Source organism: Hippichthys cyanospilos, chromosome 1, assembly GCF_059441005.1.
Source record: "Hippichthys cyanospilos isolate Australia breed blue-spotted pipefish chromosome 1, RoL_Hcya_1.0, whole genome shotgun sequence".
NCBI lineage: Eukaryota > Metazoa > Chordata > Actinopteri > Syngnathiformes > Syngnathidae > Hippichthys > Hippichthys cyanospilos.
Window position 1 is genome coordinate 4,721,558 of NC_142369.1, and position 27,174 is coordinate 4,748,731.

Below are 27,174 nucleotides of genomic sequence, written 5' to 3' on the forward strand. Positions count from 1 at the left end.
ACCCGACCCGTTTGGCCCCTCCTCTCGGCACCCGACCCGTTTGGCCCCTTCCCCAGGTGCTGAAGCTGAGGGGGACCAACAATTTTGTTTGGCCCGCCACCAGCTGCCGACCAGTGAGCCCCACCTCCTGGCATGGCTCCAGAGGGGGGCCCCTGTGACCCGCGACCCAGCAAGAAAACGCAATGCGATTTTTGTTTTTTTCATCCCGCGAGCCGTGCTCGGTGTGGCCCCTCACCTAGGACGTGGTAACCCCGCCGGATGCATCGGTTTCCAGCCAGCTTAGCTCCGAGGATCACTGGGACCCACAAACCCCTCCGCTACAGTAAAGAGACATCTTACGGGTCCGGGCATCGTATCTGATTCCATCGGTCTAGAAAATATTCTTCCTCAAGTCGGACCGGGACGGTAAGGAATGTGAATGGTTTTTTTTGCTCGGTTTGGCTGACTCGTCTGCCTGGCAACAAGTGACACGGGTCATGTGACCAAACTATTCTCTTTTTTTGAAGAGTCACTTCCTCATCGGAGCATTTTATTTCTAAACTTGGCTTGGACCAGGAAAACATGGCTTTGTCGGTTCAGGTGGTCTTCCTCCTCTTCCTCACCTTCTACATGGCAGGTACGTACGCCGATTTGCATACAATATGTAGAAAATTTGTAGAAAACTGCATCCTGTACTTTATGCTACGAAATGATACTGCGTTCAAATACCTGCAAACAGTCAGCCGCACGTTTACTGTACAAAATAAAAACAAAGAAAACGCTAAATATGTTCTGATTTCAAATTAACTTGGTAAAAAAAGGCGGTTTGAGAAGACACCAAAACCTTTCTTCAGCTTTTTGTTCTGACAATAAAAAGAGATAAACCCTCCCAAAACTATTTCAGTGTGATGCGACATATGACCTGTCCAATTCAACTGATACAAAAATAAATCATCATTTTTGCGATGTAAGAAATAAAACAGTTGAGCGCTAGCGTAAGTGCGCATACCCTACGACTGCGTGTGGGGCTGTATCTGTAAAAGTTCCAACTTTCTAACTTAACTGTTTGAATTGTTTTTGTGCGAGTACAACTCTAAATTGTGTTTGTTTTTTTTTTTCTGTGACTGCAAATCGAAAACCTGCAAAACGCAGTCTTTTGAACACAAGTCTCACTTGCACGACTCCAACTCTTCAGTGAAGCCTGATGAGCGATTAAAAGTACTTTTTACTCAGCGACATATTCAATTTGACTACAAGCATATTTGTAGAAAATAAAAATTGTCAAAGTGCACACCTCCTTAGAATAAACCGTTTCGATTTCCCGTTTTTAGTCAAAAACAGCATTATAAAATAAAATACCGCTTTAGCTTTGCCAGCAAGCCGTTGTAGACATGGGAGCGAATGCAAAAAAACGCAATTTGACAAATTTCCGTAATTTTTTAAATATATTAAACTGGTTGAATTGATTACATTATCGAAGAGTCATGAGTACGGTCACAATGTAATATAAAATAAAATGAACAGGGCTCTCACTCGTTTATATCGTAAAAAAAAGTAAAGGAAGAGAAAATACACCAAATATAACTCAAGTAAGTCCCATATGCAAAATGTATATATCTTACTAAATGTACACAAATTGCTCGGATTCAATCAAACATATAACAAATGATATTCCTTTGTAATGAGTAAGATTATTAATACAAAACATTTGCATATGCTAACATTTGCCAAAAGGAAATACCTAGCACAAACGGAATTGCTAACGAGCTAAACGAGTACAAGACGCTGAAGACAGAAGCTAACACAAGCCAGCATGTTATCTACAGTCACAAGTTGGACCAACAAACCACTCATTTTGGGGGTACTAGCATAAATGACAACATTCCAAACAAGAAAGCATCACAGGCGCTCGTGGGCGGGAGCTGACAAAGAGAAGGAGCAACGCTTGCGCACCGACAGCAACTGAAGGCCGTCCTTCCTCACCACAAAAATGCACTACCGACTGCGGCCAGAGGCGGCGCCAAAAAACAAAGACTAAGCCAAACGAGGCAAAAATCTGTAACGTTAAAAGATCAACTAAAATCAGTTTCAAAACACACAAATTATTTCACGGAAGTCCTGCAGTCAGGCCACGGACCCCCGGGGGTCTGCGGACCTCACTTTGAAAAACTGATTTAAAACATGGGAGTGAATTTTAAAAACTGGCTTTCTGAAGGTGAAATTTTACTGGTGGATCGACTTAACTTTTCCTGGTAGCTTGATCTGACCTCATCTCAATTTGCAGTTTATAAGTCAAACCCAAAGAAAAGCGTTTGGTACCCAAAGCGAGAAACCACAGGAAACATTCCCGCACGGATTTCAAATCATCTCAAGTGAAACACAATTCTCGCAGCAAAACAATTCAAACTCACGGGACACCAATTAAAAATCACACAGTTTAGAGTTAAGGATAGGGTTGAATATAAATATGTTGTTGCTTCATATAGCCCCCCCCCCCCCCCCCCACACACACACACACACACAAATTGATAAAACACACACACAAGCACGTCACACAAACACGCACACATATAAACACACACACAATCATGGACACACGGATCGAAATCAAGACGCACGGACTCATGGCGTGATTTGTTCGTGCAGATGGTTACATGTACCACACGGAAGATCGCTGTGTGTTCAATTCGACGCAGCTGAATGACATCGAGTTCATCGAGGCGCACTTCTACAACAAAGTGGAGTATCTGCGCTTCAGCAGCACTTTGGGGAAGCTCGTCGGCTACACGGAGTTCGGCGTCAAGCAGGCCGACGCCTTGAACAAAAACACAGACCTCATCAACGATCTGAAAGCCCGAAAGGAAGCCTATTGTGCAGTCACCGTTCTCAGCGACTATCAAGCTGCGCTCACCAAGTCAGGTACAGAAACACTTGAAACATCCACCCACATACAAACGCTAACAACCAGCTATTAGCAAAAAAAAAACGAACAAAAAAATATATACTCAGCTCTCCAAATAGCCGTATGATGAAAAACATTAAAATTATAGCAGCTCGTCAAAAAATACATTTCATACATTCATGGAAGCCAAAACGACGCATCGAACATTACACTTATTAAATAGCTCAAACAAGACGGTTGTTGAAGTGCAAATCACACAAAGAAAACACTAAGCAAACAAAAAAGTTATCGCAAACAAAAAAAACTAAAACACCTTAAAGGAGAGAAAAGAAAAAAGAAGCAAACAAGAAAAAAGATGCAAACGAGAGAAAAGAAGCGAACAAGAAAATAAACACAATTTTTATGCTCGTTAGCTATCTTTCCTGTTTGTGTCTTTTTTCTTGTTGGCATCTTTTTTCTTGTTTGTGTCGTTTTTCTTGTTTGCATCATTTTTCTTGTTTGCATCAATTTTCTTGTTTGCATCCTTTTTCTAGTTTGCTTCTATTTGTCCATTTTTTTCTTGTTTGCTTCTTTTATCTTGTTTGCATCTTTTATCTTATTTGTTTCTTTTTTTCTTGTGTCCATCTTTTATCTTATTTGTTTCTTTTTTTCTTGTGTCCATCTCTCTTGTAAGACCTTTTTTTTGCGATTACCTTTTTTATTTGCTTAGTTTTTGGTTTGTGTGATGTGCAAATTCAGGGCCACAGTACTAACATGATTTTTCAAAATGTAATTCACATAAAAGTGAAATAAAAATCGCATTGAAATTCAAAGCAAAACTTTTCTGGAAGATTCCGAATGATTATGAAAATAAATAAAAATTAAGTATACTTTTTCCAACCACCAGAGGGAGCCTGCATACCACTTCCACAGGGTGCTTTAGTATCCAACGCAACATTTCTATACAAAAATTAAGAATAAAAGTGCAATAGGCGATTAATCGGACTAATAATTTAAAGGTATAATAAAATAATATATTGTTTCTTAAAGTTTGGAATGTATACCAGGCAGAAAATTGAACTATTTTAATAGTTTTCCTTCAAGTGTGTATAACTTTCAAGCGATGAGGGAAAAAGTCTTCAATTTGGGGAGAATGTTTGAATGCCGTTATTTACTGTGGTCCTGAAATGCAAATCACACACACACACATACGCACACGCACACGCACACACACGCAAAAAACATGCAAACAAAAAAGGTAATTGCAAAAGAAAAAACATCAGATTGAAAAACACATAACATAAACTGACATAACATAATCATACACAAAATGTCAGATTATATTTATAAAGAAACACAACGACAGACAAAAGAAAATATTATGTAAACAAAAAAACAAAAAAAACAAAACTAAAGCACACGACAGAGGAGTAACTTCATTAGATCCCGTAGTGGCCTATGTTTTTTTTTCCTGTGTGTGTGTGAATAAGTTTGCCTTTTTGTGTTTTTTAGTGTTGCGTTGACATTTTTTAAGAGCACTGACGGTAATTATGTTTTGTTGGTTTGCTTTTGTGTTTATGATTTACCCTCGGACGTTGTCTTTTTTGTTTGTTTTTTCTTTGAAAACAATTTTCGTTTGTTTTTTTTAGTGTAATTTTTTACTCTTGTGTTTTGTCTGTTCGTTTTGCTTGCGAATAATTTTCTTTTGCCTGATATAGTTTTAAGAAGGGACTTTATTACGAGTCGAACACGTATGCAAGTGGAACAATTCCCATGTGGCGTGTTCCGAATATGCGTTCAAGAAACACAAAATTACTGGAACAACATTGTCCTAAACGACCACATCTGTAATTGGGAGCCAATTAATCTAGGAGTAATTGAATGTAATACCGGCGCTATTTTTTTTTTTTCTTGCGTGACGCGTCACAGTCAAGCCTCATGTCCGGCTTCACTGGGAGTCGTCTCCCGACGACGGCGGTAGTGCGGGCATTCTGGTGTGCACTGTATACGACTTCTACCCCAAACGCGTGCGCGTTACATGGCTGAGGGACAACCAGGAAGTGACGTCGGATGTGACGTCAACCGACGAGCTGCCCGACGGCGATTGGTACTATCAGCTCCACTCTCACCTGCTCTACACGCCCAAGTGAGTCCGCCGTCCGCTCCGAACCCGCAGAGGAAGGCAACTGACGCCAGCCGTTTGTTCTCCAAGGTCCGGAGAGAATATCGCGTGTGTGGTGGAGCACGCCAGCTTGGACAAACCTCTGCGTGTGGACTGGGGTAACGACCCGCTCTCTCGCTTCTCTCTCGCTCACTCGCTCACCTGTCTCGGTTGAAACTATTTTACTTTGGCGGCCATCTTACGTTGCCACCGTAACAGGAACCATATCAACTTATATCGACCGATCAGTTTATATTATCCCTATTATGAATCCTGACTTACGTAAATCACGTTCATGTTTCCCCAATGACCTTTTTAATACCTAATTATTTCATTTAATTGTTGATTCTGGTGACATCTTTATTAGAGGAGACCTTGTAATTTCCTACCGATGAAATGTGCATGTCGCGCTTGACGCCTATTGGTACGACTGTACGCCATACATTGTGGCATTTTCTCTCTAGATTTTAAAAAAACAACAACAACAACATAAACGTGCAAGGAGACATCAATGTTGAGTATTCGGGTTCCGCGAGCTGGACTTTGGCAATGCAAGATGGTCGCCGACAGCGAGTAAAGCACGGGTAAACGTGAGCAAGCCAGTTAAATTCTGTGGAAGCTGAGAAGTTCTTTAGCGTTCAAATTGTTGGTATGCAGGCTCCCTCTAGCGGCATGTCTGAAACAACATTCCCTACGGTTCCGTTGTATTGTTTTTTTAAGCACGTAATTTCTTGGTTGTGTAATTCAAAGTAATCGTGATCGCAGCTACAACTTTATTCTAAAATTCCAACTTTTTGCTACAACTTCACTCTAAAATTCCAACTATTTGTTTCAGCACTTAATTCGTGCTGTATTTTTTTTTCTTTTTTTGTAACATTTTTGACTTATTTTCGCATAAAGGTGCATCTTTATTCGGACGTTTTGCAAAGTTTTGTTTCCTAGTAAAGTTGAAAGATTTTGAGTTTTTGGTTTAAATCATTTTGACAATTTTCTCATTACGTCATTTTAAAATGATTTCTTTTGACTTTTTTTCTTGGCTTTTTTTGTACTTTTTGGTATTATTCTGACGTTTTTTTTCGTTTAACATTTTAACACAGAGTCACAACTGTTCTTATTTTTTCTTGTAATTTATATTTTAAAAATTAAATTGCCTTTTTTACATTTGTATTTACTTTACTAAAGTAAATTTTGGAGTTGAAATCTTTTTTTTTGCAGATCTAATGTTAGCTAACTCGCCGAGTACCACCACCCCAACCAAAATTAAAATCCAGCATCATGGCAAGCCAAAAAAATGTTTTAGTTTCGAACATTTGATCATAGATCAAGCTAATAACATTATTATTAGTTAGCTCTATGATCTAAGGTTAGAAACAAAACCTGAAATTTTTGGCTTGAAGGCTGCTGGATTTAAATTTTAGCTGAGGTGGCGGTAAATATTTTTCAGAGGCGTTTAAGGTTTGCAAATGCAGGCTCCAGAGATGGGAATCTTTTTTTCTTCTTTTTTTTGCTGGTCCGAAAATTGTCATTCATCAGAGCCAGACGAAATCGTTATCGGTCAGCCGGTCGGTCTTGTCAGTGTATTATTGCCCAACCTTCTTCCACCACCAGAGGGCGATATTTGCCTTTTGTTCTGGTCTGGCGCTGGTCTATCCTCTCTGCACATATACTAATTCTTTTAACACTATTAGTTAACACCATGCCTGTGGTTTTACAGTTACACCGCAATTAAAGCACAACACAGTAATATAAGTGTAACACAAAAACAAAGCCAGCTAAGGGGTTTAACCTTAGGTTCGAATACCTAAAGCACACTTTTTGTGGCCCTTGAAATGCTGATTCGACTTCAGGTTTCTGACAAAAATACCAAAATTGCAAGTTGTCTTTAACTTTTAAAAATTTGGGGGAAGAAAAAACAAACATTTTCTTATTCTCCAAATGTCTTTTGAACAATTTTTGCTGGTTTCTGATATCAAATCTTGGTAAATGTGTGATCAACACACTTAAAATGTATTTGAATTCACAGTCATTCCGGCCCTCTGACAGAAACTATCACTACAATGCGGCCCAAAATAAAAATTTGTTTGACACCACTGACCTAAAGCATCATGTTTAATACAGGGGAGGAGTCTGCAATTAGTCATCATGTCCACTGGATGGCACTATCATGCTTTGCATGACTCTCAAATGGTGCATGTCTGTTCTCATTCATCACTTCCTGCTCTACAACTAGAGAAGACAATTTCACTAACATTTGTCTAAATTTCATCTATCACATACACTATAAGTGAAACTAAGTATTGCTGAGGTTGAATTGAGTAAAATTCGTCTTTAATCAGGGAATTAAAAAAAAACACTTCTGCCTTGCATTTCCTGGCCTACGGCCAATCCGCGAAAAGATGCAAATTCGGGCTGCGTTCATTGGTTACTTGATACGCATCCCAGAATGCCCTTATCAGTACGAAACAAAACCGGGACTGGTAAAGTCGGCCGTGTTATTGTTGTGAATTATTGCGCTCGTCTGTCTCTCTGTCACTTGTCTCGCTCTCAGTTGTCTTACTTGTGTCTCACTTACTCACCTGTCTCACTCTTAATCAACCGTTTTTTTCTCACGCTCCTTATTTGTGCGCCTGTGTCCCCCGGCTCCGGGCAGATCCGTCCCTCCCAAAGTCAGAGAAAAATAAGTTGGCCATCGGAGCGTCCGGACTGACCCTGGGTCTGGTCCTGGGCCTGGGAGGCTTCGTGTACTACCGCAGGAAGTGTCACGGTGAGACCGGCTCAGCTCGTCGTCACGTGACGTCTTTCTGACTCTTCTTCTGCTGTGTCCTTTTGGACTAGGTCGCATTCTGGTTCCCAGCAACTGAGCCAGCTCCTGGATCAGCCTGCTTTGGCCTTGCCGCCTTTCATCAAGATCCGAAATGCTTGCACTGAGTGATTCATCGATTGGATCGCTTCTTAGCTTCACAATGGTGCATTTTTTTTTTTTTTTTAATGAAATTAGAACAGATTGCTCCGGTCTTCCTGTGTGGAGTTCTCTCCGGACTTTCTGGTTTTCTCCCACAGCCCGAAAACATGCGTGGTATGTGTATTGGACACTCTAAATTATCCTTAAATGTGATTGGGTGCGTGAATGCTTGTTAGTCTCTGTGTGCCCTGCAATTGGTTGGCAACCACTTCATCGTGACCCCTGCCTACTGCCTGAAGACATCTTGGATAGGCGTCAGCAAGCCTAATGAGGAGAAGCAACTACAGAAAACTAGACTACGTTAGAAATGACTGGATCAGCCTCCAACAATCCATATGAGGCTAGACTTGGATACAACAGGCTACACGGTATGTCCTAAAACAGTCTATAATGCATCCCGCTATTTAGCAACAAATTCCTTCATGTTCCAATTGATTTGCTCTTAATTTGAACACAAAACCGTCCTGTTTTTTTATGACATGAAAACCATTCAATTTGATTTTCCGATGCCTACAGAAACAATGTTCAAATCTCACATCCCCCTCAAGTGCCTTCATTTGAGAAGCTAAAACATGCAGGATAGGGGTGGTCCTTGAAGTTGGACACCCTTGGTCTTGACCGGGGATCGGCAGCCTGCGGCTCTTTTACCTTTCTTAGTGCAGAACGACTACGCGGACAACGCGACACAATTTAATCGCTGTCAATGACGTTTGCGGGATCGGGAGATAGGGCGACATCTATAGGACGCGGAAACGCCACACGAGATGGCCAATCGTTTCGGGAAGGTAAAAAGAGGGAATGGAAGTGTAGCGCGGCCTTCCAGATTAAAAGCAAACATTTTCAAATTAAGATATAACAACATTAAAAAATAAAGCGCTTGAAGAATTATTAACACAAATAAATGTCTTCCTAATGGCCCTGCGTGTGAACAAGGATGGACTCAAACATTGGGTCAGTCTGCTAGTTCTGGTCAGTCTGGCTAACACTAACACCGCTAAAACCTCAATGACAAACGAAGAACGTAAACAGGAAATACAGCGCGGCCTTCCGGTTTAAAAGCAAGTATTTCAAAAATTAGAAAACACTTATGTAAACAATACAAACTGGTGTGTTTTAAGAATTCTTAACACTGAAGAAATCTCATCTTTAACGGATTCGGACGCTTGTTCGGTTTGCTTGCTTCTTTTAATGAAAATAATATGCTACAACCTAGTTTAACAAAACCTGCTGTTAGCAATTCCTCTGGCTGCTAATATCCTACTGATTCCAACCTGGTATATACGGTGCATGTGTGTATGTGTACCTGTGTGTGTGTGTGCGTGTGTGTGTGTGTGTGTAAATTATATATATATATATATATATATATATATATATATATATATTTATACATCCACATCCACATGCACACCAGGTTAATTCGCCTGCTGCTGTGGTTCTGTTAGCACAGTAATAAATTGGGAGACTTGTCCTTAGTTTTTTTTTGTTTGTTTTTTTTTTTTAGCAATTTATTCCAAGATGTCCACAAATTCTTTTGCCGTCTTTCCTCCCGCCGACGCAGCGGCGGCGGGGAATCACCGGGAAGTGTCGATTGACAGTCGTTAGCTGTTAGCATTAGCTCACTGAGTCTCTGTGCTGTACAATCGAGGGGGCGGAGCCATGAGGTGGCCACAGTGTTGCACAAAGGAATTGTGGGAGATGCAGTCCATGTGGGGAGGGGAATGTAGGGGGGGGGGGGCATGACCCAGTGTTGTGCTCGAAGCAAAGCATCATGTGATCTCATAGCCCTGAATTTAGTGTGTGTGTGTGTGCGTGTGTGTGTGTGTGTTTGAGCCCCATTGTATTTACGCACGCAACGCGGCGTGTGTCTAGCACATCCATCCATCCATCAATCAATCTGTAAATAAATAGTTGAATATAAATTACACATTACCTACACTCTACACAAATCATACTCGGCCCGCTCCAACGTTGCCATGGATACACAAACATGTGCGCGGGAGTTGGGGGTGGGAGGAGTAGGGGGCGTCCGATGACCAATCAGAGGCGTTCTCGGGTCACCACCCAGATGTACGGGCCGCTCTGCTCCTCTATGACCACTTTGACCTGGTGGTACACCTCCTCGAAGGTGTCCCCGTGCACGATGGCTACACACACACAAAGCGCTTTGTTTACAAACTGAACAATTGAAAAATGATACCAAAATGTAGCTTGGGGAATTAAGCTTTTCCGCAAAAGATTGATTTAAAACAAGCTTCATATATGAGTATAAAGAACCAAACGCTTGCATGCTACGCTTTGGATGAGGATGCTGCCAATTTCGAAGTTTCCATTCGATGGAAATTGGATCGATGACATTTGCGATTCTAACAAAAACGGGCATTTCAGTTTACATGAAAGCTATACGGGATGGAAAATGCGCATTCAAAATAAAAGATGGACGATTTTACAATTGAAAAGTGGATATGATTTCACAGTCCTTAAGCTTCTTTAACCATTTTCAGCAGAAAAAAATACATTTAGTCTTTAATTTGACAATGATCTTTTTTGAAAATATTTTTCATTGTCAAGCATTATCTGAAAAGGCAACTCCTAGAATGCCTGATTTCCAGAATTTTGACGCATCTTTCAAGACAGAAACAATATCACTTTGTATCATATGAAAGATTGGATTCCTTTCTATATCGAGAAAAGAAAGTAAGATTAGAGAAGATAAGATAAGTAAGATAAGAAAGAAGATAAGAAAGTAAGAAGTTAGATCTTATTCCATTCTTTAATAACCACTGTTTGAAAGTAATCATGAAATAATAAATGTTGGCTCATTTTGACTTTCTTTGTAAAAATATCAACAGTATTAAATAAAACAATATACTGGTATATATATATATTTATAAAATAAAAATTATTGGGTCATTTTGACCCGGGTATTGCATATCAAAAAAGTTGTAAAAATGTCAGAAATAATTTGAAACCATCATATAATATCTAAGTATACTACATATAATAATAATAATAAAAGTTTTGGGGTCATTTTTACCTGTATGAAAAGCACTGTAAAAATGTCAAGTAACAACAAAAATGCATACAAATGCCTCTTTTAATAGAAAAGCAAAGATGAAGTACAGAAAAACTACGTTCAACTTTAAGTTTCAAACGGGTCAGTTTGACCCATAATATAAGAGGTTACAAGAGATATTGGGGGCTGCACAATATCTCAAAAAATTAAAAGTGATCGAAGGCTTTGAGTATTCATATTTATCTCCAATAAATATCATTTTGATGGCCCCGTGTCAATTGGAGTCAGAGTAAAGCACTGTCAAGTGAAGCACTTTATTTACCCGTGAAACACTCCAGGAAGTCCTGTTCCATTTTGATGGCTCGATCCAGAACCTTCCTGGCCTGCTCCTCAGACAGCCGCTTGTTCAGGTCGCTAGACAAAGACAGGCGTCCGAAATGAAAAGATGGGCGGTGCGGGCGCACCCCCCCCCCCCGACGGACTCACAGGATGTTCTCCAGAGATCTGGGTCGGATGAAGATGGCGATGGGGTGGAGGTGAGCGGCTTGCAGCCTCCTGACTGCGTTGGCCGACACGTCCAGGATGCAGTGCTTGCCCTGCGCGCACAAAGGCAGAGGTGCGGGCGTCGCCGCGGAAATGGCGAGTGGAGCCGGGCGACGGTCGCCATTCTCACCTGCCGGGCCACCTGCCTGACGCTCTGCACCGAAGTGCCGTACAGGTGGTTGTTGTACTGGCCCGCCTCGATGAAGTGATGTGATTGGATGTCCCGCTCCATCTGCTCGCGCGACGCCACAAAGTGGTAGTCCCGCCCATCCACTTCGTAGTCCCTGCGGGGGCGAGTCGTGTCTGCCGAGATGCCGGCTCGTCACATTGGTGCAAGTGCAATGTGTTTTTCTTGTTTTCAAATATATATGTACTGTATATATCCACACAAACATTGGTAGTGTCACCATGTTCCGGGGAGAGAAGATAGCAGTGATTATATGGACTGATAGTGTATGGACTTTCACTTACATCCCCCACTATCAGAAACTGATTGTTACCTTCCTGTCAAAATGTCTCCCCTAATCTTTTAGGGTAAAGCATAACTAGAACGCTAGAAGATCTGGAAAAGTGCACATGTTTGTCCGCTCACCTCGCAAGTAAAAGTTTGTTGTCTTCCTTAAGGTTTGTTGTTTGTTAAAAGTTGTAGGTCGCAAGAACCTACTGGGAGCGTTACTCCAATTGGTGCATCTTAAATAACGAATAAACTGAACAATAAATTGAATATTACGAAATAAAAATGATCATTTCGTCATGCCATTTACAAATTGATCGCAACATTTTCCACAATTAACCGTGATTAATTGCGTTCGATGGCTTTTTTTATGAGCGATTTTGTGAATCATTGAATTGATTTGATGACCAATAAGGAAAAAAAATCCCCAAATGTTTTGTGCTACACAAATGAAGACTTCTTTTATAAAAATGTTTTTTTTTTTTGCGTTTTAAGCCGAGCTAGCGGCTCCTCCCTCTCAACTCACGTGGCACGCAGGAGCCAAACTTGTCCGGGAAGTCTGTGAGCAGGTCGTCGTTGATCCGGTCTTTGGTGGGTCCCAGGACGATGACGGGTCGGGCGTAGTCCACTGCGGAGACACAAGTTACTCTGTATCTAATTTCCTGTAGACTCTGAATGACCAATGAAAAAACAATCAGATATTCACTAAAAAACTCAATCTTCTTGGAATACCACAAGAGAGCAGCAAAAACCTGGATAGTAGGAAAGTAGTAATTGCTCGCGCAGGGTTTAAAAAAAAAGACAAAATTTCATGACAATTGAATAAGTCTGATCTTTTGGGCTTCGTTTTCGACGTCCAAATTTAAATCAGTAGGGGGTAGTCAGCTTGCGCAGTCTGTTTGTCAAGAAGAAGAAAAACAGGAAGTTATCCACCTCATATGAGCTAAAAGGCGGCTCATGGAAAATTGGTGAACCACTGTCTGTATGTGACTTTAAGGACACTTTGACATGTGTAATGTACATGAAAATTATGTATGACTGAACTAAATGTCAGCTAATGTTTATTGACCTTAAATGGTCATCGCTAGCGCGCTGATGCTAACTTGCAAGTTTACTCATGGAACATGGTCTAACCATTGTAGGTATGTGACTTTATGGGCACTTTGACATTTGTAATGTACATAGAACATGATCTAGGTGTGAACTAAAGAGTAGTTATTTTTCGATCGATCTTAAATGGTAATCTCCAGCATGCTAATGCTAACTCAGGTTTACTGATGAAATATACAGGAGTTGGAGCATCGTGTGTAAGTGCCTTTAAGGACACTTTGGTGTGTGTAATGTAAATCGACATAATCTAGATGTGAACTAAATCACAGGTGTCAAACTCCAGTCCTTGAGGGCCGGTATCCTACATGTTTGGAAGCTCCTGCAGAGCTTGCTAATGAGCTAATCATTTGAATCAGGTGTGTTGGGGAAAGAAACCCGGAAAACATGCAGGATGCCGGCCCTCGAGGACCGGAGTTCGACACCTATGAACTAAATGGTACTTCATGTTTGCTGACCCACGAAGGTAATCACTAGCATGCTAATGCTAATACGAGTTTACTCATAGTCTGTGAGTAACCCACCTTCAGTCTGCACCACCGCCTCGTAGCTCAGGACCAGCCCTGCGACCGGACAAGCACAACGGTCACGCGGTGCCCCTCGACGCCCTCGTTGCTCACAACTCACCTTGAGTCTTCATCCGGGACCATTCCTTCCTCTCAACTCTGAAACGCAAAGGCGCATAAAACACACGCGGTGTCATCGGCGAAGTCAAGGCAGCGGCGAGAGTGTTTGACCTGTGTTTGGACGGGATGTATCCCAGCTCCTCCAGCTCCCCCTGCTGGTTGACGCGTCTCGCCTGCCACCATTCGTCGTCCGAGCTGTCGATCACGTGAAGCACCTCCCCGAAGTTGAAGTCCAGCGCCTGGGACAGGACGCCGCAGTCCCACGTCTTGTCGTAGTCGAACAGGGCCCTTTGACCAACACCATGGCGTCAGCCCCTCGCCGACTCACTTCCGACTTGAGCGTGCCTGTTTCCGTTTTTGCCGCGTGTTGGGGCTCATTTTCTGGGTTTTTGCTGTCGTTGTGAGGACCTCTGGCCTTTGTGGGGCCTTTTTGCTAGGCCCCAGTTTTTTTCTGAGTCAAGACTTGGTTTTAGTTGGGGTTGGGGTAAGGATTAGGAGCTAGGAAACGCATGATGTAAATGTAGGACCCTAACCTTGTTGGAAAATTTTCCAGCTTTAGTGGGAGTCGTCCCATTGACGTAATGCAGTTCCTAGCTCCTAATCCTTACCCCTACCCCAACTAAAACCAAGTCTTGACTCAGAAAAAAAAAAAAACAAGAAAAAAAATTAAAAAAACAAGTCTTGACCCTCAAAAAGAGGTCCAGTCACATGGGGCCCACCAAAACGACCTCACAAGGACAAGAGGTGTGTGTCTGTGTGTTATGCTATCTTTGTGGGGGCCTCATGTCCCTGTGAAGGGCCCCACAAATCCACATTTCTTTTTGAGGGTCAAGTTATAGTTGGGATTAGGGTAAGGATTAGGAGCTAGGAAAAGCATTATGCCAATATGAAGCCCCCATTAAGGTTGGCAAACAACCATCCTTGTCTGTGTGTGTGTTTGCTATCTTTGTGGGGGGGAGGGCTCTTGTCCTTGTGAGGCCCTTTTGTTGGGCCACGCATGTCAAGTCGTGGCTTTAGAGTTGACATTTGCATTAGTTTGGCTGTGGTCAGGGTCTCAGAAATTCATTCTGTCAATGAGATGACCCCACTAAGATAGTCAAACAAATGTGTGAGTGTTTTTGTTTTGGCTACATGGTGGGGCTTACTGTATATTCCAGCTTTTGCTGCCGTTGTGAGGACCTCTTGTCCCTGTAGGGCCCTTTTGGTGGGCCCCACATGTCCAGACCTCTTTATGAGGTTCAAGACTAGGTTGTAGATCTTAGGTTTGAATTGGATTCATCTGTGTGTGTGTGTGCGCGTACGTGTGCATGTGTCACCTGACGTAGAAGGTGCGGTTGGCCCGCAGGCTTCCCGGCGAGCTGTTCATCATCTGCTCACGCAGGTCGTGGATCTTGGCTTCAAAGCGGCTATACTCTACACATACACACATGGATAAACAGACGCGTAAATGCACATATACGGAGAACAAACAATCGCATTTACGCAAACAGACGCTCGTTATCACTTTATCAGCAAACTATTTGTTGAATAATAACATGAAAGTATCTTAAAATGGTCTTTTATTGCTTGGCAAATGAGCTCGGAGCCGAGCACCAAGAGCACGAAGAATGTTTAGAACCAGAAGAATGCAATTCGAGAAGTACTTCTGTTAAGACTGGAAAGGAAATTTCCAAAATCGTACGAAACCCAAAGATTTTGGATGCTAATGCTTGTACTCACCCTCAGGTCTGTACTGTGTTACTATGGTAACCGTTTGCCCGGCGTTCTTGAGCGCTGCTGCGGCCTGTTCATGCGTGGCAAACCTAAGATCCACGCCGTTCACCTGATAACACACACACATTGTTACCATAAATGCGAAGAGACGGCGTTGGCGCGTGCGTGTCACGCACGCTGAGAATCTGGTCGCCCTTCTGGAGTTCTCCGCTGAGGTCGGCCGGCCCCCCGGCCAGGATGAAGGAGATGAAGATGCCTTCGCCGTCCTCGCCGCCAACGATGTTGAAGCCCAGGCCGCTGGCGCCGCGCTGCACGCACACGCGGCGGGGCTCACGGCCGTAGTCGTCCTCTCCCAGCATGCCGCGGTGGATGGGCGAGTAGCGGCGCGGGGACGGTGGCGGGAGGGCTTGCGGGTAATCGCACATGTAGTCCGGCTCCATGTAGGCTGGAAAAGACCATCGCTTAAATTAGACCCATGCAAACTAGGATTGTGAATGCTACTTTTTCAACCACTGGATAATTTGATTCATAGCATGCTCTGTTTTTTTTTTTTTTAAATCCATGCCAAAAACATCAGAGAAAATTGCTGCTAACAATTTCCGACCCTCCTTTACCCTAACACCAATGGATGGACAGCTAAGAAAATAGATACCTAGCTAGCCAGTTAGACAGATAGCTCGCTTGCAAGACAGCAAACTAGTTAGCAAGATGGATCAATAGATAAATTGAATGATTTGTACCAAGCAAGATTAATAGCTAGTTAATCTTTTAGCTTTATCACCAGCTAGCAAGCTAGAGTAATAGCTATCTAACAAGATGCTAGCTATCTAACAATCAAGATGAATTTAGACATCGGTAATTAGTAAGCTAAAGAGAGAACATTTGTACCTGGCTAACTAGAAAGCTAATTAATAGTTAAATAAGAAGCCAGCTAGCCAGCAAAATAGCTAGCTAAGAAGATAGGTATACAGTATAGATTTGTACCTTGCTAGCTAGCAAACTAAATTAATCGCTATCTAACAAACTGCTAGCTATCTAGCAAGCAAGATATGTATATTCAAACAATGCCAACAAGATAAATAAACGGATAGATTTGTCCCTTGCTAACGAGCAAGCTAGATTAATAGCTAGGTAAGAAGCCGGCTAGCCAGCAAGATAACAAGCTAACAATATAGATTTGTACCTCGATACCTAGTAAGCAAAATTAATGGATAGCTAACAAGCTGGCTAGCGAGCTTGCAAGATAGAAAGACAAATATATTTGTACCTTGCAAACTAACAAGCTAGATTCATAGCTAGCTATCAAGATGCCTAACCAGCAAAATACCTAGTAGCTCTTTAGAAAGCAAGAAAGATGGCTTTAAACATCACCAATTAGCAGGATAAATAAACTGATAGATTTGTCCATTGCCAGCTAGCAAGCTAGAAGAATAGCACGGTAAGAAGCTGGCAAGCCAGCAAAACAGCTTGCTAACAAGATAGATTAATGTAGAATTTTACCTCGCCAGCTAGCAAGCTTGATTTATACCTAGCCAGTTAACTGGCTAGCTGACAAGATAGATAATAAAGATTTGGACCTCACTAGCTAGCAAGGTAGATTCATAGCTAGCTAACAAGATCACTAACTACCTAGATCCCTGGCTAGCAAAGTAGATTGACTGTCTGTGTATGAATGGGTGGACAGGAGGACAGATGGACAGACAGATCTTTGGGATGAATAAGTTAATTTATAAAGAAAAATGATCTATATCCTGACTGGGATGTAAAATGACGCCCCTAAAAAGATTTCTAATACCCTATAGATGGCACAAGATGGCACCAAGGCACTACTTTTGTATAGGTGAAGCTGCTCAACTCATTCGAACATACGACGCGGTTTGGCGGCAAAGGCGGACGTACAGCTGGTGAGGTCCGGGGGACTGTATCGCTCGGCCGGGTGAATGTAGTGCGAGGTGGGTGTGGCCACCTTCAAGTAGACCACCTCTCCCGTGTTTTTCAGGGCCGACACGGCGTCTTCGTGCAGGACGTCTTCCAGGGACAAATGGTTGACCTGCAGGGGTCAAATGCGTAAAAACGCGTACGTTTTGAAAAGAAGAAAATAAAGTTCAGAAGTGGAGAGACATACGGCCAGGATCTTGTCGCCGATCTGGAGCCGCCCGTCGCGCTGAGCAGCGCCGCCCTCAATGATCTTGGTGACGTAGATGCTGTTGTCGCCGGGGACGTGCTGGTTGCCGATCCCGCCGGCGATGCTGAAGCCCAGACCTGTCGGCGAAAAAAAAAAAAAAAAAAGGTCACTCCTAGGCAAATTGGGACGCGGCCACTCCTACCTTTGGGTCCCTTCATCAGCTTGATTTTGGTGACGTGCTCGCCGAGCGGGCGTCGCCTCAGCACGTAGAGGCGCACTACTGGCCCCGCCTCCTTCAGGGCCTCCACCGCCACAGAGTGAGTCACCTCGCGCACGTCCACGTCATTGACGAACACGATGCTGTCGTTCACCCTGCGAGCCCACGCGCCGGCGTTGGTCTTTTATTTTTTGTTCAAAATGTTAACCATTTTGTAGATAACGAAAAATGTACCACGGTTATTACGAATGAATGAATAACTGAAGAAATACATGATCATTCTTCTTGCTTCTTAACTCTTTCAGTGCCATGGACAGGAATTCTCGTCTTTTAAAATAGTAATAAAAAAAAATGAAAAAAAAAAATCCTCATCAAAAACATTTCTAGATGTAGATGACATCCTTGACATCCTTGGAAGAAAGCAAAGAGGAGGGAAGAAGTGAAGGATGCAAAGAAAGAAGGAAAAATGCAAGTGAGGAAAACAGGAAGAAAGGAAAGATTGAGGGAAGGAAAATGAGCAAAATGATGTGTTTTGGATCAAAAACGAGCACATTCGCCATTTTCTAATTCATGTTTTGAGAGCCGTCTTGTAAGATCTAAAAAGGGGAACAGGGGGCGCGCTAAGAATCACGACTTGATTTCGATTGGCAAAGTTTTGTCCAATAACCTCCCAGAAGTGGCGACATCATCATCAAAATTATGCTTATTTATTGGTTTAGACACAGAGACATGTCATGTCCTCCAGCGTGATGCTCAGGTCCAAAACTGTTAAGACAAAAACCTCGCCCTTATCGTCCATGCATACCAAGATGGTTTAAAAAAAATAAAAACCCAACATAAAACAGTGATTGACATCTAATTAGTCAATCATATTCCACTCTATTAAAAAGAAATAAATAAATTACATTCACTGCCCGCGATTAACACGAATAGCGGTAATTGACAGCTCACGTACCTCAGACGTCCATCCTGGGCGGCGGCTCCTCCAGGGATGATCTTGGTGATGAAGATGGACGGGTCATCTCCAATATGAGGGTTATCGGTTCCTCCTGCGATGCTGAAGCCCAAGCCGGAGTTCCCCTAAGCGAGCACACAAGCGTGAGATAGAAAAATATAGCAAACCGTACGAGAATCCCCCAAATATAAGAGGCTTTTTTTTCCCCAAAAAATATAAAGGCCAAAAGTATGAGTGTGGCCTGTAAAGCAGTGGAGGTTGGTGGCCCGACTGCAGGGAGTCTGTGAAATAATTTACGCACAAAAAAAAGGGCACAAAATGTATGATAATTAAAGCTCATATTTTAAGGCAGATTTAAGCATGCGTGTATTTAATTTAACTGAACAGGAAGTTTTGACATTTCTTCAAAACAAATAATCAGAGCTAGCATCAGAGGGTGCTGTCAAACTAGCATGTAGCATGCCATTTGGGATTATGGTTTTGCTTAAGATGAACAGTTTTCAAATTGGAACAAGCATTAACTGTGCATAACAACGACTATGTGGTGGAGTGTGTGTGTGTGTGTGTGTGTGTGTGTGTGTGTGTGTGAGTGTTGCTCACCCTCTCCAGCGTGATCTCCTCATATTCCAGCTCTCCTTCCGATCCGTTCATCTGTGAAAACACGTCAAGGGTTAAATAGCGTTCCATGCACACCCCCACGCCCACTTCTGTGGACCGGTTGCCATGGCAACAGTCGCCTTCGGGGCCCAGGCGGCCGCAGCGAGAGTCTCTCTCTTTCAAGTAACTGCTGACGGCTGTTGCTATGACATCACGTCCGCCTGGAGATGGCTCTTCCACCAGTATATACTTTATTATGGGGATGAAATACAGTGGTACCCCTACTTAAGTAATGAATTAGTTCACGGAAGTAATCTGGTAAATTAAATTTTTCATAAAAAGAGACACTTTTTACATGTAAATAGCCTAATCCGTTCCAAGACCCCAGAATTGCTCAAAACCCTTTAAATGAATTAATTATAAACATGCATCAAAATGGTTACAAATACATGTTAGAATTACATTAGTGCATAGTAACCAAAATATACCACGTAAAAAAAATAATAAAAATACGCTCCAAAACCTTTTAGATGAATCACACCAATTGCACCAATTGTTGCAGCACCTTTACCGTATAAGTCCACAGGGGCAATAATATTGATTTTTGGGGGGAAAATTTGAGCATGTAAGTTTACTTGAGTTTAGTTTGGGGTCATACGAAGTGCGGCCTGTGTGACGTCATTGCTAAAGTGCTAACTCCATGCCAACAATGAGAACGTCAGACGCGACAGCCCATAGTGGTATGTTACATTTGTGTTTTTACGGGAATAAATACAATGTTAGCCATAACTAATTTCAATTTGGTGTGTTTCAGTTCTACGGTGTAAATTGTTGGTTAGAAGTGTGGATGAAACAAGTAAAGACGAAAATTAAACATCGGTGCGAAAAACTAGTGTCACCTTTGGGGCAAGCCGGCATATTAATAAATGATAAAAATGCATCAAAAACGGTAACAATTACGGGTTGTGATAACGTATTACATTAGAGTCTTGTTGGCATGAATGCTGGTGTCTTGTGTCTCATTATATAGCATCAACGTCACCTTTCGTACCTTGAATTTTCTCTCGTTACAAAAATGTGTCCACCGGCATTTCATGAGTGGAATTTTTCATAACAATAGACGTTCCTAAGTAGAGGTACCATTATCATTGGTGACATGAATAACCGAAATGATATGATAGAAACTGAAATCCCTCCCCAAAAAACTCAAACTCATCTTTACCACATTCACATGAAATATTTTACAGATGATTTGAGCCCTACCCCCAAAATAAAAGATCCCGAAATGCGCTTGTAGATAGTAAAAGAAGACTCTCTACTAACAACCCATGTTAAATGTATCTAACGCTAACAAAAAAACATGTTTGTCCCTCAGTCAAGAGGTATCAATCCATGGGACATTAGTAATATTTTATAGAAGGAAAGTAGCATTCCATTCGCTAGTACTTCTAAAAATAAATTAAAAACTACAAAAGAATTACAAAAGAATCACAGAAAACAGACCAGAAAGAAGGAAGAATGTGAAGGAAGGAGGGAAGCACGGAATGTGAAGAAAGGAAGGATGGTAGAAAGGAATGTGAAGAAAGAACAGAAAGGAGGAAGCGAGGAAGGAAGAAATATGAAGTAAATAATATAGGAGACAAGGAAAGAGGGAAGAAGTAAGGAAGCAAGGAAGAAAGGAATGTGAAGGTAGAAAGGTAGGAAGGAAGGTGAAGGTAGGAAGAGAGGAATAATTGAAGGAAGGGACAGATAGAAGGAAGGAGGAGTCAAGGAGATGAAAGAAGCAAGGAAGGAAGGAATGTGAGAGAAGAAAGGTAGGAAGCAAGGAAGGAAGGAATACGGAAGGAAGAAAGGAAGGAATGTGAAGGAGGGTAGGGAGGAAGGAAGGAAGATAGGGAGAAATGTGAAAGAAAGAATGTGGGAGACAAGCAAGGAGGGAAAGAAGGAAGCAAAGAAAGAAGTAATGTGAAGGAAGAAAGATAGGAGGCAAGGAAGAAGGAAGGGAAGGAAACAAAGAAGGAACGAAAGTGAAGGATGCAAAGAAAGAAGGAAGAAAGCAAGGAAGGAGGGCAAGAAGTGAGGAACCAAGGATGGCGTGTAGGAAAGTCAGCAAGGGATGTGAAGGATACAAAGAAGGAAGCAAGCAAAGAAGGTAGGAAGAAAGGAAGGATTGAAGGAAGGACAGAAAAAAAGAAGGGAGAAACATGAAGGAAAGAACATAGGAGGTAAGCAAAGAGGGAAAGAAGTAAGGAAGCAAGAGAGAAAAAAAGTAACTAAAGAAGGAAGGAAGGAAGGAAGGAAGCAATGCAAAGGAAGGAAGGAAGCAATGCAAAGGAAGGAAGGAAGCAATGCAAAGGAAGGAAGGAAGCAATGTGAAGGTAGGAAAAACAAATGACTGAAGGACGGACAGACAGAAGAAAGAGTAAAATGCCAAGGAAAGAATGTAGAAGGCAAAAGAGGGGAAGAAGTAAGGAAGCAATGAAGGAAGGATGCAAAAAAGAAGGAAGAAAGTAAGGAAGGAATCAAAAGAAGCAAGGAATGTGAAGAAAAGTAGGAAATAAAGTAGGAAGGAATAAAAGAGGATGGAAGGACTGTGGAACAGAGAGATACCCTCTAAAACGCTTCCTGAGATCTTAGATGAAAAAAAAAAGTGATACAGGAAGAAGGGAAAAAAAACAGTAAGACTACAAACATGTCCCCAGAAGGGACCATAGAAGAACCCTGGAAAAACCTACACGCATGCCACATCGACATACATCCCCACAAATCTCAAGACATAGATGAAGGAAACTCATGGTTAGCTCCCTTCTTGTCTTTCCTCGATTATGTTGCTCTGCACTCTCTCACAGACCAGCAAGGAAGGACAGAAGGAAGCAAGGAAGGAAGGTAGGAAGGGCGGTGGGTAACAAGCAAGGAAGGAAAGAAAGAAGGATGCACAGAAGAAATGTGAAGGAAGGTAGGAAGGAAGGAAATAAAGATAAAAGTATCGTGAAGAAAGAGGGTGGAAGGAAGGATGAAAGGAAGGATGGTAGGATGCACGAAGAAAGAAGGATGCACAGATGAAAAGTGAAGGAAGGGAGGAAACAAAGAAGGAAGGAAAGAAAGGTAAAAGAAACGTGAACGAAGGAATGGAAGGTGGAAGGAAGGAGGGAAGAAAAGAAGGATGGTAGCATGCAAGGAAGGAAGAACCGTAGGAAGCAGGAAGTAAGAGAGAAAGAAGGAAGGAATGTGAAGGAAAGAAGATGGGTAGTAAGCAAGGAAGGAAGGAAAGGAAGAAGGATTCACAGAATGGATGTTAAGGAAGGTAGGAAAGAAAAGAAGGAAGGGAAGGAAGGAAGGAGTGGAGGGTGGAAGGAAGGAAGAAAGGATGAAATGTGAAGGGATAATAATACAATTCTGGTCAAATACATTTTGTTATGGAGGGTAGCTGACACCCTTGACAAGCGCTTATCTAATATTAAGCCAATTGAGCACTGTCGTGATAACTGTGACCACTAGATGGCAGCGTTGTCATACATACTACACATATATTACACATTGCAATTCAAAGTAAAGAATGGAAATCAATTTTTCCTATGATAGCATCTAAAGCTGCTTGGTGGAGGTAACGAATTGTGACGACTGTGCGGCAGGTAGATGGACGAGCAGATGACACCGTCCAGGAGGAGGAGGAGGAGGAGGAGGAGGACGTTGTGGACTCGGTGATTATGTAACAGCCATGTTAGTTACACTTCACACACGGTTTCCCATGACACCTTCGTGCGTGTGTGCGTCGAGGTCAAAAAACGAACGTTCACGGCACGATGAGGAGGAGGGGGCGGATCTCTCGAAAATTTCGCAACGTAGGAGGAAGCCCGTTGGCGGGCGAAAAACGCAAAACCCCGCGTCGCAAACGACCGCCCCCCCTCCAAAGAAAAAAATCCGATCCGGGCAAAAGGTCACGCGTTAACGTTACCATCATCCGCTGCCTGTGTCTCTTGGCTCTGCGCACGTTGTTGATGAAGCGTCGTCCCATCTTCTTGGCGTACCACACGGACACGAACATCACTTCCTGTCTCGGCGGCGTCTTGCCCCCTTCGCGGTAAGGGGGGGCTAGGGGGAGGGGCGGGGGTTACATAAAGATGAACGACGGAGCGGCCTCGTTAGGTCTCGCCGTGACGCTTGACTCGGCTCATCCGGGGGGATGGAAAAAAAAACGGACTAAAGAGCAAATGTGGCGAAGAGAAGACGATGCTCTTCGGCGCTCGTCATCTTCATCCTCATCCTCCCCCGCTCGCTGTGCTCAACTCAACCACTGCGTTTCTTTTCCCTCTCTAGCCCCTCCCCCACCCGTGCCAGGAATCACCTCCCCTGTGTGATGTCACACGCGCACACACGAAAAAGAGTGCTGCCATGGAGACCCCCTCCCCATCCCCCCTTTCTTGCCCATTGCTATGGCGACAGGCAGAAACGCGCATGTGTGTGTGTGCATGCATATGTGTGTGCGTGTGGGGGGGTACATACAGTGAGCGCAGCAGGCTGAGCGAGGGTGTCCAGGTGTGTGCGCGCAAACTCGGGGGCGTGTCCGTCAGTCACGTTTCCAGGGCTTGGCTGGTCGTCGTCGTCGTCATGGTAACGATACTTCTACGATGGGGGGGGGGGGGGGGGGGGGGCACAAAGACACACACAGTCACAAAGTGAGCTTTAGCATTCGGCGACTAGCGTGACCCGGAAACAGCCGGCGGCGCCGTCTTCCGACATTTGTGTGACCCGAGTGGCGAGCAGGAAGTGGGAGACGCACCGGTGGTATGTTCGAGTCGACACGCGCGCGGGTGTAAATGCGGCCGAGCTGCGTTAAAACACACATGAGCACGCTGGTGTGTGTGTGTGGCTCCTCTCTTACCTTGGTGGTGACAATGCAGAGGCAGTCCATATCCCACCCCACCCCCCCCACACACACACAGTCACACACACATTTTCACACACGCTCACACACACACATTTTGATCGTGCTTTGTGCCCCCCCCCCCTCCGCTGTTCTCCTCCTCCGCTTCCCACCGTCTGTCGACAATGAGCCAACGAGGAGGAGGTGGGGGGCGGGGGGGTGCATCGAGTGTTATTTTCTGTAGGGGGGGGTCACCTCCTTGACGACAGAGAAGGAGACGAGGGGAGGGGACTGCGCTGGTTGCCATGGTGCGATGCAGCTGTTGCTAAGGAACGGCGGGCGGCTGTTGCAAGTACCTGGACAGGTGTCTGCGGACGGCTGGCCGCTTGGCTTTCGCACACCGTCAGCTCGTAGAACTCCTGGATGTCTGCGCAAATGGTGACATTTTTAGTGCTTGGCTACACGCTATTTGCACCGACGAGTGAAGAAGGGGCCATAGTAGAAGCCTTGCAAAAACCTCGCACATGCGACATAGACATTCGTCCATAGATGTAGGACATTTAGGGTTAGCTCTCTTCTTGTAGTAGTCAGAAAGTCCAACTCTAATTATGTTTCTCCACACTCTGTCGTAGACCAGCAAGGAAGGAAGGTAAGAAGCAAGAAATACAGGTAAGAAAGAAGGAATGAAGGAATGTCAAGGAAGGAATTAATGAGGGGGGATTGAAGAAGTCATGACCGTAGGAAGCAAGGAAGTAACTTAGGAAAGAAGAAAGGAAACAAGGAAGGCATGTGAAGGACGCAAGGAAAGAAGGAAGGAAGGAAGGAAAGACGGACGCAATGGTGAACGTGAAGGAAGGAATGGGAAGGAAGAAACAAAGCAGGGGGAACGAAGAAGAGAAGAAAGGAAGTAATGACGGTCGGAAGCGATCGAGTAAGTTAAGAAAGAAGGAAGGAAGCGAGGAAGGCATGTGAAGGAAGAAAGGAAAGACGTACGGAAGGAGTAAGGAAGGAAAGAAGAAAGGAAGGAGGGTAGTGAACAAAGACGGGAGGAAAGAAGGACACAAGGAAAGTGAAGGAAGGAAGAAAGAAAGCAGGGGGATGAAGGAGAGGAGAAAGGAAGCAATGACAGTAGGAAGCAAGAAAGTAAGGTAAGACAGAAGGAAGCGAGGAAGGCATGTGAAGGAAGGAGTGTCTTAAGCAAGAAAGGGATGAATGAATGAAGGAAGGAAGAAAGACGCAAGAAGCAAGGAAGTTTAGAAGGGATGTGAAGGAAAGAAGGAAGGAAGGAGGGTAGTAAGCAAGGAAGTAAGGTAGGAAAGAAGGAAGGAAGGAGGGCAGGAAGCAAGGAAGGAAAGAAAGAAAGAAAGAATGAAGGAAGGAGGGTAGTAAGCAAGGAAGGAAAGAAAGAAGGACGCAAGGAAGGAATGTAAGGGAAAGGCACGCGAAGAAAGAAAGGAAGCAGGTGGGAGGAGAAGAAATGTAATGACGATAGGAAGTAAGTAATGTAGAAAAGAAGGAAACAAGAAAGTCATGCGAAGGAAGGAAGGGAGAGGGGAATGAAGGTGGGAAGAAAGGAAGGATATATGGTAGGATGCAAGGAAGTACGGTAGGAAAGAAGGAAGGTGGGTAGTAACGAAGGAAGGAAGGAAAGAAGGAGGCAAAGAAGGAATGTGAAAGGAGCAGGGGAGGGAAGAATGTGAAAGAAGCAAGGAGAGGGGGGAACGTAAAGGAAGCAAGAAAGGTGATTCCTTCCTTAATTTTTTCGAACGAGATGTTCTGGAAGGCTGTCTTCCACATTTTACATCGAGTAAATATTGTCATGTAAATATTAGACTGAGAGTCATTTTTACCTTGCGTCTTAACCTTGTGCACACACTTTGCAAACTTCGCACATTGATTTTTTTTCCCCCTAATTTTGTAAATGCTTTTAGAATGCATGATAATTAAAGTTATATATGGATATTTTTTTCCTTCAACCACTCAAATTGTTCAGTGGCGTCACTTCTATCCATACATATGTAGGTAACACTCACAAAAAATTGAAAAATGCTACGGTCTATCTTTGTTTCCTGACGCTTGTAATGACGCTTTAAACTGGTCGCTACTGCCATCTACTGTCTTGAGGTGAAACAATAAAGTCAATAAAGAATTTTCTGTTTGCTGACATAGTTTGACCGCCTCAACGGAATGTTGCAAAAATCGCAGGAGAATCAATGTGATAAATCCTATTAAAATGAATTCAAGAAATCGTAATTGTAATGGTTTTATATGGGCCAAAATTTGAACAATGATTATTTTTGTGCACAAAATCTTGCACGTCCAGCTGCAATCACATAGAAAGGTCAGACTTGTTGCATTTTGAAATTTTACATATTTTTATCATCTGCTGGAAAGTTCAGCTCCCTAGTGTTTTTTTCTCATTTATTCTTTTATGATATTTAACAAAAAAAAAAAAAATCAAAGGAATTTCAATAATTTGTAACATAATGCCACAAGGGTTAAAAGTGGCAGGTGCACCAAACTCCAATTTAACATTGAGTTTGGAAGTGATCAGCATCACGGGCACATCCTGTGTTTTCTTCCTCCAAACCGGCCAATTGAGCACGGGGGGGGGGGGGGGGGTAGACTTTCGCTCCACAGTACACAACGTATATAAACACAACACGCGATGCGGACGCTAGCGTCCGGGGCGAGATGTGAAATAGCAGTACCGAGCAAGGCCTGAAACAAGTCACTCTGGAAGATGTTGAGCAGCTTCTCGGCTTCTCTGCCTTTGACCCCGTCGGCGCAGGCCTCCATCAGCTGCAACGCCCGCTGAGTGTCTGCAAAGATTTTCATCAGCCCCCATACGGGACAAGGTGCATTTGGGGAAAAATTACAATTTTTTTTTTTTTTTTTTTTAAAAAGCAGCTCTCACCGTCTCGCTTCAGCGGCATGTTGTCCTGTCGTCCCACGGAAATCCTCTTTAGGGATTTGC

At 43.2% G+C, this 27,174-nt stretch overlaps 2 protein-coding genes across 6 annotated transcripts; one reads left to right on the top strand and one right to left on the bottom strand.

The window, feature by feature from the left end:
* Positions 1 to 482: 482 nt before the first annotated feature.
* LOC148428708 (rano class II histocompatibility antigen, A beta chain-like) lies at positions 483 to 9,455 on the top strand. The gene is made up of 6 exons (XM_088417202.1): positions 483 to 616; positions 2,626 to 2,898; positions 4,790 to 5,006; positions 5,073 to 5,140; positions 7,672 to 7,785; positions 7,857 to 9,455. Exons 1-6 carry the CDS (start codon positions 562 to 564, stop codon positions 7,880 to 7,882), a joined length of 753 nt encoding a protein of 250 aa, XP_088273328.1. The 5' UTR covers positions 483 to 561; the 3' UTR covers positions 7,883 to 9,455.
* dlg4b (discs, large homolog 4b (Drosophila)) lies at positions 9,453 to 27,153 on the bottom strand. 5 transcript variants are annotated; one of them, XM_088416902.1, is made up of 20 exons: positions 27,115 to 27,153; positions 26,909 to 27,019; positions 24,554 to 24,624; positions 23,837 to 23,956; positions 19,337 to 19,387; positions 18,737 to 18,861; positions 17,767 to 17,936; positions 17,565 to 17,701; positions 17,339 to 17,489; positions 15,616 to 15,884; positions 15,446 to 15,548; positions 15,043 to 15,139; positions 13,838 to 14,014; positions 13,728 to 13,765; positions 13,625 to 13,663; positions 12,520 to 12,621; positions 11,670 to 11,842; positions 11,483 to 11,592; positions 11,319 to 11,410; positions 9,453 to 10,127 (listed from the first exon to the last, which is right to left on the bottom strand). In XM_088416902.1, the coding sequence occupies exons 1-20, from the start codon at positions 27,131 to 27,133 to the stop codon at positions 10,021 to 10,023; spliced, it is 2,262 nt and encodes a 753-aa protein (XP_088273028.1). In that variant the 5' UTR covers positions 27,134 to 27,153; the 3' UTR covers positions 9,453 to 10,020. The 5 variants fall into 5 exon arrangements, with proteins under 5 accessions (XP_088273028.1, XP_088272946.1, XP_088272869.1 ...); XM_088416820.1 differs by having other exon boundaries at positions 13,728 to 14,014; XM_088416743.1 differs by lacking the exons at positions 24,554 to 24,624; positions 26,909 to 27,019; positions 27,115 to 27,153 and adding an exon at positions 24,216 to 24,233.
* Positions 27,154 to 27,174: the final 21 nt, after the last annotated feature.

What these genes read in the sequence shown, in the direction of transcription:
- LOC148428708 (XM_088417202.1), top strand. Translation starts at nt 562, where the DNA reads ATGGCTTTGTCGGTTCAGGTGGTCTTCCTCCTCTTCCTCACCTTCTAC. An exon ending in AGCTGCGCTCACCAAGTCAG is followed by an intron (nt 2,899 to 4,789) that starts GTACAGAAACAC and finishes GACGCGTCACAG; the next exon opens with TCAAGCCTCATGTCCGGCTT. An exon ending in CTACCGCAGGAAGTGTCACG is followed by an intron (nt 7,786 to 7,856) that starts GTGAGACCGGCT and finishes CTTTTGGACTAG; the next exon opens with GTCGCATTCTGGTTCCCAGC.
- dlg4b (XM_088416820.1), bottom strand. An exon ending in GCTGATGAAGGGACCCAAAG is followed by an intron (nt 17,702 to 17,766) that starts GTAGGAGTGGCC and finishes TTTCGCCGACAG; the next exon opens with GTCTGGGCTTCAGCATCGCC. An exon ending in AACACAGTACAGACCTGAGG is followed by an intron (nt 15,140 to 15,445) that starts GTGAGTACAAGC and finishes GTGTATGTGTAG; the next exon opens with AGTATAGCCGCTTTGAAGCC.